This window comes from Euwallacea fornicatus, chromosome 10 (assembly GCF_040115645.1).
Source record: "Euwallacea fornicatus isolate EFF26 chromosome 10, ASM4011564v1, whole genome shotgun sequence".
Lineage (NCBI taxonomy): Eukaryota > Metazoa > Arthropoda > Insecta > Coleoptera > Curculionidae > Euwallacea > Euwallacea fornicatus.
In genome coordinates this window covers 210004-224890 of record NC_089550.1, presented here as the reverse complement: position 1 = coordinate 224890, position 14887 = coordinate 210004, and the positions used below count along the sequence as shown (strand labels likewise).

The following is a 14887-nucleotide window of genomic DNA, read 5'->3' as shown; positions in this document are numbered from 1 at the left end:
GTGTTGGAAAGCACAAACTAGGAAAGCCCTGAAATAATCTTTAATCGTGCTGTTAATAAATGAAACTGGTTATCTAACATGTAACTAACTTGGGGAATAAATCATTCATCCTTTACAACATAGCCAAATTTAAATTAGAGCTGTTTTATTCAAATCGACGTATTCTTCTATGTTTGTGTCTTAATGTCGAATGTAAGCGACAGATAAAAAACCATTTCGGATGGATACCATAGTTCTTTGTGGATAGAACTAATACTAATAACCATTCAAGGTTGAATGTGAAACGAAAACTAAATTTATTATCAAAACTAAGGGGGCCTACCCTGCACTAAATTAAATCATACCCAACACCTCCACCGAAGAATAAAGTGGCTTTTCACAATTTACCAGGACTGTTGCTGTATTAAAAGTGAAGCCGCTCGCGCACAATAGTGAAACAAATATCACCTGCTGGCCGTCACTTTCTATGGTAGAAACAATTGGTACCACTCGACGAGCGCTGTCTTATCTATAGGCCACCGGTCAGCCGTTACACAAGAGAAAAATGGTCAAAATGAGACATATGGGAACATAATAATGAGACGCATGGACGATATGAGAAGTTGTTATGTTTGTTTTATGTTGTGCGTGGTAGCTGTAACTTGATTGCGACAAATTCTCTTGAAAGTACATTTTAAGAGAAACTATTACAGAAAATTGACTGATGGTTGTAATTATTGTTTCAGATGCTGCTTTGAATAATATTTTTTTTATAAAGACTGTTAACAGCTGGATGGAAGGTGCACTTCATTCACTATACGTCCCATTACTTTTTCATCAAGAGTAAATATCCAGGACCATGGTATCATGTTTTCTAAAAAAAATGATAAAAAACCATTTTAGGTTTCTCATCTAGCATAATTTTGGCGTCGTGAATCGATAATCAAGGGACTGAATTTTAGTGTAAGTGTTCTGAGTTACAAAATTTCGAAAAAAACCTTTCCAAATTGCACGCACAAGAAAATTTATTAAAAACACCTAAAATGTCCCAAAATTTGTTTAATCGACATTCGGTTCTACTATTGTTGACAACTGGCAAAAAAGAACAAATTAGCAACGTTACGACTTTTTTTTTCTCAACCCTCGATTGTTTTTTTTTTGTTTTTTAATAAACGTCTTAGCTTCTTAGGCAGGAAAATAAATGATAAATTCTCTAATAAGTTATAACATTATTTCAACTAAACTATTTCGTGTAAACGTCATAAAATACAAAAAATGAGTTTGCGTGGCCGAAATATCGTTATCGTTAGATGACTGGCGTAACACGACGATAACCCCCAAAAGGCTACTGCAGTGCTCGTGTCTGGCAAAAGAAAATCAATACAGACCCATTTCCAATTCCAACCCCGTGAAAATGCACCGAACATCTTCTCGAATTTTCCTAAATATCGCCAAAAATTACCTTCAATAATCAACAAAAAAATGCACTGCTCGTGTGATATAGTCAAACGACTCGAAATAATTTGATACTTGTCTAAAGTACATACCTAGAATTCAATGCCTGTGATTGTCCGTAAACTGTGTCACCATGATGTATAGGGAACTGTTTGCCGTATTAGGTAAGAGTTTATAGTGTTATGCTTGCATTGAATAAAGTAGATGGACAAAAATTTACACTAAAATTACAATTTTACACAAAAACAGAAGTTGGAGTCAGGTTGGAAAATAATATTAAGTTATAATAATATTACATCCATATTGTAGGAATTTACATTGGATCAAATTTATCCCACTTACAAACAGAAAATTGAGCGATTGCAAAACATTTCCAAACATTCATTAATGCCTTCTAAATATCTATTAATAAAAAAACGCCCATTGGACCTTATGAGCTACTGTTGTTCACGCGGTCTTAGATTGAAACAAAACAAAAAACCCACATAAACCAGGCGAAAAAACGAACCTAAAACTTCACTCGACACCTATTTGGTACTTGAACAATAAAGGCCGGCATTATTATGTAATAGTCAAACAATACAAATTCGTATTGTAGTTGATGTTGGAAAGTGCATTAAAACACAGATACTTTGAAAACATACATCGTTTCAAAACGAATTTTGCATTGAAGTGAAAATACTGTTTCAGTAGATTATTCGCTTTTAGGACAGAGAAACTAAACTCTTAACATCAGTTCATTGCAACCCTGATTTTATAAGGTAAATTTATATTTTTTCTGAGGAAAGCTTGGCATATGGCAATTGAAAAATAGATATTACACCAGATGTCTTTCGTATATAATTTTGGTACATCCTTCACCATAAATCATTACAGCAAAAAAAGATACAGAAACAACCTAGTGTCATACTGCTGGTCGCGTAACAGAAATGACAGGAAATATTCTTCTTAATATAAAGTTGGTTGCAAACATGTGGTATTCTCTTGGTCCTGAATAGCGAGTAGTCAGGTTAGGACGGTTTATTTGAGATTCGCTAAATGCTGTATATATAGAAGCCAGAAACCAAACTAAACATTTTACTTTAAATAACACTTCTAAAATATCAGAGTAACTAATAACCACAAACAAAACGCTTAATATTTTATTCATGTATAGCTAGAAAACGTCAAAACAATTCGTACTTTGTGAGTACCAAAAGTTTACTGAGGCCACCAAACAATCGTAGAATTGTAGTAGCAAATACAACTCCTGAAGTAGCCTAGTTCTGACTTATTGAAATTCGTATCAGCCATTTCCGTATACGAATGGCATCAAAATCGACAAAAATTTCTTTCCTTAAATATTGAAAATTGCGACACAAATCCGTAATTTTGACCTCGTTCCAATGTAGAGCTGCTCCAACGGCATTCGTGGTTTGGTTCTGAGGTTTCGAACCACATTTTCGACGTATGTAATTTCTAATGAAAAAATTTGACATAAGTACCTACAGTTCGAAACAGGTGTGTAGCACTAAGAAAATAATGAATTTGGGGAACCGACCTATACAGGTGTCTGAACTGTCATAGTTTAACTAAAAATATTTTCTAAAATGTGGAAGAATCGCAGATTTACGATTTTTAATCATAATTGGTGTATCCAGTAATTTCGTTTTTGTCCACATTTTGAAAACAAGAAAACACTTCTAAATTAATTCGAAATTTTGAATGTTGTCAAATACGAATCTTGAAAGGACAAGAAGATTTTTAGATTATCGTAAACTTGGTAACGTAAACCGTAGAAAATTTAACGTTGTTCTTATGGAAACAAGCAATTCCTTAAGTTTTCTAAGTATAAACGCATTTTTTTGCCGAAATTGCGAATTTGTGACCTGACTGATCGACCAATCATAAAATGTGGAACTGTGAAATTGGGGTGGCTCATATATCCTTGAAAGCCTTCATAGTATCTGGGTAGTACAGCATTTGCCAACAAAAATGATATTGTTATTACAAGAAGGAATTCTAATTTTTTTTCAACATTGAAGGGAAAATATACACATTATAAATAAACAGAAAAGAGAAAGAGATTAGGTAGGAATGACCGATGTGTAAGATACATTATTAAAAATCGTTACTCTGCAATATTTATGTCTCTACCAAACGTCAGCCCATTTGTTGCCATTCACAAATGACTTGAGAATCTGAACGATGAAATATGTGCTTCTTGTTTAACTTTGGAATTTTTAGCTTTTAAGCACAAGTAGGTGCAACAATGAATATGACAGAATGAAATTGCAAACTGAAAATGTGCAAGCAAATATCCTTTGCGATCGTTCCATTGATTGTAATTGTACTTTAAATGAAGTTCAAGGTCGGTATGGATACAAGCCATTGAAACAGTTGATTTTGTTTGTCTCATTCTCAATTTCCTTTGTGCCCTATCGTTTATTACAATCAATGGAAATTCCGCAAAGTAGATTGGCTTCGAAATAAGCACTTTGTAACGTTTACCTACTTCATGTTCATTTTTGTCTTATGTATGACCGAACCCAAATTTATTCGTAATGTTAATGAACAACAGTTGTTAATGAAAATTGAATTATTTAAAAATGTTTTTTTATCAATGCAACGCTAATTTTTGACATAGACTTCAAATAATTTATTCATCGAATTAAAGTTTCGTGTTGTGCATGTGTATGTGGGCAAACACCTATTTCTATGGGGGCTTCATGCAATAGCCGATTCAATAATAACAACGGTTATGTTGTCAAGTTAACGAATTTCAAGTTAAACTATAAAAAATAAAAAAAAAACACATGCGCCAATATTTCAGGAATCATTGGAAATAGATTAAAGAGAATTGCTTCAAAGAAAAAACTTAATCACCGACATAATCAAAAAAACATAATATCCTACGTAAGTATCTCATTTTAAATAAGAAAGATTTCGTATTTCTTGGAGGGTTGATAAACTCGATAATATTGCTGTTGTCCCGGACATTAGTTAAATAGAACTTCCCTAACGAAAATTTGCTAATTTTTGATTAAACTAGTTTTGCAATGCAACGCATTTACAAGCAGATCGTCTACGAAGCATCCACAAAGTTTTAACTTTTTAGAAACGTTTCTGGTCTGAAAAGGCATGTTATCAATGTTGGAAGCGCATTATCTATTATACATACAAGAATTTATGTGTAGGTGTGAAAATGATAAATGTTACACCTTCTTGCCTCCATACGAAAAGGTTTTTAAAGCTCAAAATAATAAAAATTGTTCATTCAACGTTATTGAAGCAACAGAACCAAAACAAACAAAAAGTTAACGTTTAGACTCAATTTGCTTTTTTTCTACATAACCATGTAAATTACACAATTTGCTATTAAATATTTTTGGTAAAATAAATCCAATTTGTATTTCCCAATCACTTCCTCACTCTAACTTCTGGGCATACGTGATACACAGTCATCAAAACAAATACCCTTTCGTAATTACACAAAATTTATATAAGACAGATTTGTTCAGTTGTAATGTAATTCACAAATGTGCAAACTTTATAATCTACGAATATACATACAATGTGATCATTTTAACTGGAATAAACTCGATATCTACATGGCATTTGATTTTTAGCAAAATTGCTTAAACACGTCAATTTTCATTTTATCCGATGCACTTTTCAGTAGCAGTCTGATGCTACAAATGTCAACCCCGTAGCTACGGCGAAGGTTACCCTTAAAAATTTTAACGGAAACAAGGTTCAAGAGACACATAATTTTAGAGATCTTTTCAACCTGATTTTATCTGACATTTACTTTTCATCATACAGCAAAATAATACATACTAAAATTAAACAAACATTTTTTAAAGTCAAATTATTATTTCCTTTAACTTAGCAACTGTTCCAAATGTTTACCGTTAACTTCTTGACACAGCCCTACACGTTGATAAAACTCAACTCTCACATTTTCCAAAGTATTTGGAGTGATGTGATCAATATCTTGTCTTATACTTTCCTTGAGTTCGCCTATTTTATGTAATTTCGTATTGTAAACCCTCGATTTCAGGTATCCTCATGAAAATAAATCGGGAGGAGTGAGATCAGAAGATCTCGGAGGCCATTCTATTGAGCCTCTTCTTATTCATCGATTCGGAAAAGTTTCATCTAGGTATAAAAGAACATTGCGAGTAAAATGTGGTGGTGCTCTATGGTGTCGTGACCAAATCCGTTTGTTCGGTATGTCTGGATTTACTTCACTAGGAAACAAATTCGATAATGTGAGAGCTAGTTCGCCTTCGGGAAATTCTAAATATTGTTGACCGTTTAAATTTTCATGGAAGAATATTGGTCGTAATATTCGGTTCTCTATGAGATCCGCTCAAACATTGGTTTTGTGGGATACTGCGTGTGGCATTCTCTCATATAATTAGAATCACCGCAGACCGATATCGATAATTTTGTTTATTGACGTGTTCATTCAATGTAAAATTTGGCTCATCAGTAAACAAAATCCATTCCATAGATGTTTCTAATTGCTGAACAGCATTCATAATCCTTTCGCAAAATTCAGTTCGTCGACCTCAATTCGTCCTCAAGCAATGCTTGATGTATGTATTTGCATTGTATAAGCCCAAAATTTGCATTTTTCAATATTTTCAAAGCGCATGTATTACTAATTAAATTTTTACGAGCTATCTACCGGATTAGTGTCATCGAGTTTTTGTTCTAATACCAAGTTTGCCTTAATTTTTGCATCGTCATCAATTTTTTTGCGGTCTGTTCCTTGGGGTATTTCTCACATGACCTTGATCTCTAAATTTGTTTTCTATTTTGCGTATGGTTCCTTGATTAATGGGTGGCAATCGGGATACTTTCGTCGAAATAATTGAACAACTTCATTTTGCGTTAGGACTATGTCGTTATATTCAATCATCATTAAAATTTCGATTTTATAAAATTCAGTTAAGTAAGACAATATTCGCAATTTTATAATTTACGTGAAGTACTTCTTTTTTGCATTAAACGAAATGAACAAAATTTTGTATTGAAGGAATACTCAGATTATTGTGGTATTTCAGAAATATGTCGTAAAAAAAATTACAAGTAAATAAACAATATTTAAGTGTGAAACAATTTATTTTTAATATTTTAGTAAAATGTCAGGTAAAGTCAGGTTGAAAAGATCTTTAAAATTATCTATCACTTGAACCCGCTTTCTATACAAACTTTTAAGGGTAACTCTCGCCATAATTAAGGGGTTGATATTTGTAGCATCAAAATACTACCAAAAAGTGTATCGGGTAAAATAAAAGTGGATATGTTTAAGCCATTTTGCTAGAAATCAAATGTCTTGTAGATGTCGAATTTATTCCAGTTACAATTACCACACTGTGTAATAGTCACATGTAGCCTGCTCTAGAATTGAAAACATTTTAATACCCAAAACAGAAATACACTTGAATGTTTATAAACAACAATTCGTTTTTTAGTCCTAAACTCAAACCCCAACCCTATTTTATTACAGTATATTTTGTACAATTTGGAAAAAGTCAATGGGAATGTGCGCGTGAGTAAAGCAGTAACTAACACGTTTTTTGCAATTTTTTTGCTAGAAGCCCATCAAACTTTCCAGTAGTGGTTTACCATAGAAATTAGATTTTTTAACATATTATTCTATACTTAAGAAAACATGAGGCTACCCAAATATTTCGACAATATTTTGAGCCTTTCATGTCAACATTTTCATACAATGTTTACTATTACTGAAGTTGTCTAAAATACCTTTAGATGAAATTTAGATATAGAAACAGAACAAAACTTTTTTAAAGACATTTCAATTGTTATTTCGAAGAAAAAATAAATAAGTTTAATCAGGTAATTTCTCAATTTATCTTAATCAGTCTGTTGACAATCCGTTGATATTTTCGATATAAGAATACCTCGTTAATGTTTTTTGTTGGGTATTAATATGTATTTTTCATTCAGAGGCCCTGGACCGAACGAAATACAGTATTAATAACCGGCCATTAGCAATTAGTATCCTATGAATAAGTCCATGTTTTCTACTATTTTCTGCTATGAATTTTCTTCCGAAGAGAATGCTACTTACTCGTTTTCTTAAAAAAGTTTTGTGAGCCACCAAATAGATATCTAGTCGCTTTAAATCACATATTTACGTTTATTTTTGGTTGCTCTTCATACAGGGTGATTTTACCTACCATTCACTCCCGTAACAAAAAATATTACTGGGTATTTTTTTTATTGAAAGTTGTAAATTTTTGTTCAAATTCTCCTGTGGGGCGCTATACAGGGTGTTTTCGTGACTTTCTTGACTAGCAGAAATTGTAAAAACATCCTGTATATGACACCTTTCATTTAAATGGCAAATCAAATGTATTCTAATAATTATTTCATTAACATCATAAGATGAAAAGCGTTTTTATTTGATTTGCTATCTTAACGAATCGCCTACTTTCACATTAATTTTATTTTTTGCTTTGTTTTTCAGTGATAATATTGCTAGCTATAACTACCGTTTGTAAAGCGGAATGTCAGAGTAAGTTTAGTAATTTGCATTTCACACATTTCACGATTTATCGTACTTCTGTTGTGTAGATGTGAAGTAGATCATTTTGGTATATAGCACTTTTCTAGGGGAATTAAGCAACATGACGAATAGGTAAGAAGAGAACTACTGAAAAATTAAAAATAAATAAATATAAAATGCCGATTTAATTACTGCCATCGTTAAAATTTTATAAGAAAACCTTTTTAGCAGATCTAATTAATTTCAGGTCTCAAAGTAACTATTCTTATAAGACTGACCGATACTTCTGCAAAAATCGAGATTTTTTTTACAGTACGTGGCGTCTCAAATTCGATGGTTTTACGAGGTCTTACGTGGGACGTGTAGAAAACACACAAGAAGAAATCAAACAAGTAACGGAGCAGGAAATTTAGGTTTACCCCAATAGTCAAGACACCTCACAATCCGTCTGCAGAAACGGAAGGATTGTGAGGATACACTTTTATTGCTGGCAATACTTTTTCTTATTGGCGTGCAGTAAAGCAGCTTTACCACGCGTTTGCTCGATGTATTGCATGAATTTGCGAGTTGAAATAGGACTTAAAAAAATTTTGTCCGCTCTCAAAATTAAATATTATGGTTCAACGTCATAAATGTTTATGGACAAGCAGTAGCTATGTTATTCAGAATTCAAACTATATTTCAAAAGAAATCAGGCATCCCAGTATAAACATTTCATATTGCACCAACTCCTAAATCACATGTTTGATCAGATTTTCTATTCGAAAGCACAAGATAAAAACATAACATTTAAGAGCAAGAAAATCATAACAAACTCAATGCAGCATAGAAGAACGGGAGTTGAAATTGAATACTTCACAAAAACAAGTAAAAACCTGATTTTTTTCTTTTTAATTTTACAATATTCGTATTCGTTATAAAATTGAAATAATTTAAGGATTATGAATATAGTAACTAATATCATCCAACAAAATGTTTTTGCGTCAGACGATGCCACTGACCTAATAATTCTATTATTGGTAAGTTAGAGTGAGAAGACGTATTTGTTCAAATTTTTAATCTCAATTCGGCAGATTATATGTATTAACAGTGCGATAATTAATGAATCTATTGCGACTTTTAAATGATGCAAACGTAATTATGACTTCGTTAAATTTCCTTCTGCAAATATAGACTGAGTCGATAGTTTTGAAGACTACCTGAGCAATAATTAGGTGTGCCCCTCTCTAAATACATAACTTATTTTTTACTATCCGAATATGATTAGTTGTTTGTTAACAAAGTATGCACTTAAAAAAAAGGTCGGTTCATTAGTAAAGCAAATGTTCACACATTCCAGAATTTGTAATAAATCGATATGATGAAACAACACTTTGTAATTTCGTATCATTCTATTCAACGTTTTTACAAAATTAATAAATTAACTATTAGAAATAATTCTAAAAAATCAATAGTTTATCGACGATGGCAGTAATTGAACTAACATCCTTAATCTGGCCAAGGTGTCATAAAAAATTATCGAGTTGCACACTTTCCTAATAAGAAAATTACTACGTGTTTTGCACTGCATGAAATTAAGAGCCATTGCCAGAGTTACTTAGGAAATATGCCATGCTACTTTCGCTTTTCAATTTTAAACTTTTTAAATTAAAAATATCAATTTCCACTAATTAAGCCTTAGTCAAATCCGATAAAACGCAACATATAAAACAAATTTCGAGATGCTGTAATAATTACAATCGTGTTTATTTTATTGTGAAAATGACATGTTGGTATTATTAACATAGATATATAGGGAATTTAAAAAAGATGCAAAAAATTATTTCAAATTCTGTCATTGTATTTTGGGAAAAATATATTTAAAAAAAAACGCTGAGATCCGTCGACTTTTATTTTTAGTTGAAAATACCTTAAACTCTTTTCATGTTTGTTTACAGTTTGCCTTTAAACCCAATTACAATACTTTGATACATTTTTTATTGTGGAAACATCTATTCTGTATTATATTTTCAAATTCTATGGAAAATTAAGATCATGATTCATGGATCACAAACTTAATATAATTCTGTTAATTTAAACTATGCGTTGTAACAATAAATCAAACTAAATTATATTAAAAATGTTGATGTTCAAAAAAAAATTTAACTTGATATTTACATTGACATCCAAGTTCCATCACTTACTACATAAATTTTTCACAATTGTACCATCTAGATTTCTTTCATTCCTTTTATTTCTTTTTAATAAAATAATTTAGTTTGGATATAGGACTCGATGCCTGCAATATAAATATTAAATGTATAATAACAAGCAAGCGCTTTAATAAATCGAGTTATTGTAAACAATTTTAAATCCACGAATAACATAATATTTTTATACAGAACGGAAGTGTAAGCTAAAATGAAAACATTTGTACATGTAAAATAAAAATATCCGTTTTAGATTAAAAATAGACAAGATTTGTTCAGTGTTATAACTGAATGCAGAACAGGATTAAGATTTCTCGACAGGCAAACGGTTATATCAATGACATTGTGACTCCAATGCAGCTTAAACAATTTTAGATTGTGTGTCCAATTTTAAAAGTTTAAAAAATATGAGATACTAGGAGTTCCGAAAATAAATACACTCCATTTCGGGAGCAAATGTCTCCAAATACTACCTTACAAACATACAGGGTATTAAAATTCTAATCATTAAACTTGATATATAGTCCACCTCTTTCAAACTGACAAAAAATCATAATCTATTCTTTTGTTACCATCAATACTACTTTTACCAACATCTAAATTCTGTTCTTCATGGTCGACTCAATGTCAGAAGGTACTTCATAGTGAATTGATGATTTCTTAAAACTAAACATCATCTATACGGTCTGTGTTCAGTGATTCTGGGCTCGTAAATTGAAAATGTTACCTTCGTAAATATCAGCTCCATTTGCCCAATAGGGGGTCTTAGATTTTTTTTTATTCTTCGCGGACTTATAAGATTATCTCCTTTTAAGGACAGCTTCTGCAGAGAAGCTAATAAACATTGCTATCTATAAATATTTTTTACACCTAAGTTTAACATCAAGTATAAGATGGCAGTTAACCCACTCTTTTCGTCGAACCTAAGTACGGCAGTGCTCTAATTTGAATGTCGTGATCCATGTTAACAGCCCGATCGATAGAACCCAAACTAAGTTGTCATTTTCCAGCCCGACAAATATATTGTTATGAATGCGACAGCTGGTCAGATATGCGTTGTAAAGACCCGTTCAATTATACAGCCTTGCCCAAAGATCAACCGCCACTCATGACTTGCAACGGTTGCTGCGTAAAAATGGTCCGAAATGCCAAATCTCGTAAGTACTGCTATGAAATTTCCATCCAAAGAACTCTTCACCATCGAAACTTTCAGCTTATGAAGTTGTACGTCGAACTTGCACCTCCCAACTACAGATCAACCTCTTCATGGTGGACCATGTGTGCATGATGGAAAGTAGCGGGACGGGTCACATGTGCTTTTGTGAGGAGGACATGTGCAACCGGGCAGGGCCCCAAGGGGGCCTTTCCCACACACTCGCCTCAGTAGTGACCGCTGTAGTGCTGCGCCTGCTCTGCTGCATGATTAGTTAGACCAGATGAGTTTTGTCCCTTGTTGAGTCTTGAGTCTTGGTTTGCCCTAGAACACTGACTCCTTGTTGACCATTGAATTGATTTGGTTTTTAGTATAAAAGACAATAAACTCGAGCGGAGTTATCAAAAACAAATGATACTGAAAGTAAAATCAATCTTATGGCTAAACAATAATTGTCAACTGAAGACACCCTCGAGATGTATGGCAGGTAATAAAATCAATATAAAGACTTGAACTTACTACCTTTTGATAATCCAGAGAGGTTGTGGATCGATGAAATGTTACAGAAAAATATAGGGACAAGAAAATGTCACTGTATAGCTAAGGAATTGCTGCGAATCATTACGGATTTATCATTTGAGAAATTCTAAAGTCAGTTTGCGTAATCAAAGACCCAGTTTTGACCTAGAAACTTAAATATATGTTATACAACTTAATTTATCCTGTTGACAAATATTGGGAAGCTAATGAAAAGTTATTCTTTATAGCAATCATAAAATTGACTTTAGAATGAGTGCAGTTTTCAATTCTTTATAGACCTTGTAGCATATCACTTAGAAACCAAAAACAATATTAGTTCATATCATTGTTGTTTTCTCTTCTTAACTATAACTAAAGGTTTTTATAAAATGATGATTAAGTAAGTTTTTGCTCAACATTGACATTTTGAAAATCTGGAAAACTCACAATACGTATTACATTCGTCTTTATGTGAAGAAATCAGTCACGTAATACTTTGCCCTACAACATGCCATTTAGTGAAATTTTAAACTGACGTTATATAAATTAACAGCGATGTTAATTCCACATAGTGAACATATTAATGGCCGTGGCGCACATAACTTTTACAAAATGTTATTAAAAAAAGAATTTTCTCGCCTAACATGTTTTTAACCTGAATTTTAATATAAATACTTATAAGAACCATAAGCCACCTACGAATATCAAGAAACTCATATTTAATATAATTTTTCGTAATCGAACTACTTAAGAGCAGATTTTATGAGAAATTCAGAATTTTTCTTGGCAATAACGTAACCTACATATGATATTTTGACGGACCTATTTATGAATTGTTCTACTTCTCATTATTTTATTAAACCAACTAACAAAACCCTTTAGGCAACTCAATCTTAAATAAATAGTGTCAATAGAACTATCAATGATATTACCAGAAATAACAAACACTTGTATTTTTCATTGAAAACTCGGTCAATAGCACACAAATCTTGTGATAGTAAAACCGTGCTGAGTAGGTCCAAAATATTGACTTAGAATTAAGTAAAAATCCCCTTACCCTTAAGGTGCTATTAAAAGTTTCAAAGGTTTTTAGAAAAAATCTATTGAAAAGGTAAAGTAACATAATTGTTTTTCTTCACTCATATAAAAAATCATGTTGGTCACAAAATGAAACTATAAGAAGTCTTCGACGACCAAGAAAATTTTATGTTTGAAGATTTAAAACGGAAAAAATCATTTCTAAGAGAAAATAAATTGTTCTCATTATGGTTAAATATTTTGTGACCACAAATGTTCAATCATTTTCCATCTTTCGTAATTTTTGAAGTTTTAGAGCATGTCTGCACGATTTGCACCTAGATAAAGAATGTTTCTATTTTCCTCATTCGATTGCCAACCACACACTTCATAGTAACTTTACATATAAGAGCAAATAGGAAATAAACATTCAGATATACACATATTTATTTGATACAGCCTAGAGTATACCTATGACACAAAACTGAAATTAGAAACATTCTCAGGCACTTTAGAAAACATTACTGTAAAATAGAAAATATCTGCAGTAAGTATAGTGGAATCGTGAGCATGCCATGCTTTTCTATCTAGACGAATCTTCAAATTTTTCTATTCCGCTGATATTTCTGATAAAGACATGACTCTTTTTGGGAGTTTAAACAGAAAAGTTAAGTTTTTATTCAATAAACTCCCAAAAAAATTGTCTCAAAGTAGTTTTGAGTATCAAATGATTTCGGCTTTAAGGCAAATTTTTTAAACAAAAAATTTTAATCATAAAGCAAAATCCTATGGAATGAAAAGGAAATGCTTCCCGCTTCTTATGAAAATGTTAACTTAAAGTTAAGTCCCCTCACAGAAGTAAGAGACCTTTCTTCGATATTTTTATTATGTGCACTCCTGAAATTTTGCAGTCACCTACTTCCTTTTTGATGTTAAGCTATTCACATCAAAACTGAAGCTGGTTTGGCAACATTTCAGGGCTAACTCAAAATTAAGTTAAATAAACCTTGTTACAAATACTTTATTGAGTATATTTATTAATTTATGTTTAAGTACATACATATTATGTAGTATTAATACAAAATGTATAAAACTGGCTGTTTATGTTAACATAATATAATGTTTAAAAATACTGTTATTTGTTATATAATTTCCAAACTCCAGTGCGTCTTCTATCAGTGTTTATAATTTCAATTTAACATTATTTAATTATTTTCTATATTTACGGGTTGTTTTAATGCCATTTTAACTCATTTTATAGCAGTTTCTATCAGGCAAAATAATATATTCTCGTGCCCGTCTATAGAACGTTCATAAAATAATATGGAATACACTACTTGAGCACTAAATTCGCCAATAAAAAACGGTATTAATATAACTTTAATTAAGTAGTTCAGCTACCACTTAATTAATATGATTGTCAAAAAAGACAATGTTTCAAATAATATTACTAAATTAAAAATACCTTCTAATGCCTTTATTATGAAAAATTTGCTTATTTAACAATTTGCTACAAGTCGATGATGATATAATAAGCAACCTAGTCATAATCAAAATGTTTAACAAATTTCTTATATTTCCAATATCGATTATGATTTAGGTTAAGCAATTTTGAAAATTTTAATAGACAGAATAGATGTTATAGTTTATGACGAGGTCCTACACATAATTTCATAAACACGGTTGAATTAAAAGTGTTTGAACAATAACAAATATCGGCTCTCGCTGAACAAAGTACTAGAGTAAATATTACTCCTTATTTTACCCGTTTATCCTTTACGCAAAGAGGCACAACTTATATCGATTAAATTATCACCTATATAACGTATGTAGTTATGAATGTTGTTCAAGTTGTCATTGAGTTGTCATGTGAATCAGTAATGTCGCCCACAGCGCCCCTTTCCCATAGAAAAAAAATCAAATTTTAATTCTAAATTGCGCAATTACCCCTTTTATGATTATGGTCTTATTATCATCGAAACAAGTTTTTCGAAACTTCTCAAATTATGTAATAATATACATTGTTCCATAAAAATAACTAAAGCTGTCATT

At 31.6% G+C, this 14887-nt stretch overlaps 1 protein-coding gene across 4 annotated transcripts; it reads left to right on the top strand.

Annotated features, from left to right (window-relative positions):
- Positions 1 to 1352: 1352 nt before the first annotated feature.
- On the top strand, positions 1353 to 13967 carry LOC136341724 (UPAR/Ly6 domain-containing protein qvr-like). Of its 4 annotated transcripts, XM_066287001.1 has the most exons (5): positions 1353 to 1598; positions 6935 to 6976; positions 7919 to 7966; positions 11157 to 11303; positions 11360 to 13967. In XM_066287001.1, exons 1-5 carry the CDS (start codon positions 1568 to 1570, stop codon positions 11575 to 11577), a joined length of 486 nt encoding a protein of 161 aa, XP_066143098.1. In that variant the 5' UTR covers positions 1353 to 1567; the 3' UTR covers positions 11578 to 13967. The 4 variants fall into 4 exon arrangements, with proteins under 4 accessions (XP_066143098.1, XP_066143099.1, XP_066143100.1 ...); XM_066287002.1 differs by lacking the exon at positions 6935 to 6976; XM_066287003.1 differs by lacking the exon at positions 7919 to 7966.
- The last annotated feature ends 920 nt before the right edge of the window (positions 13968 to 14887 follow it).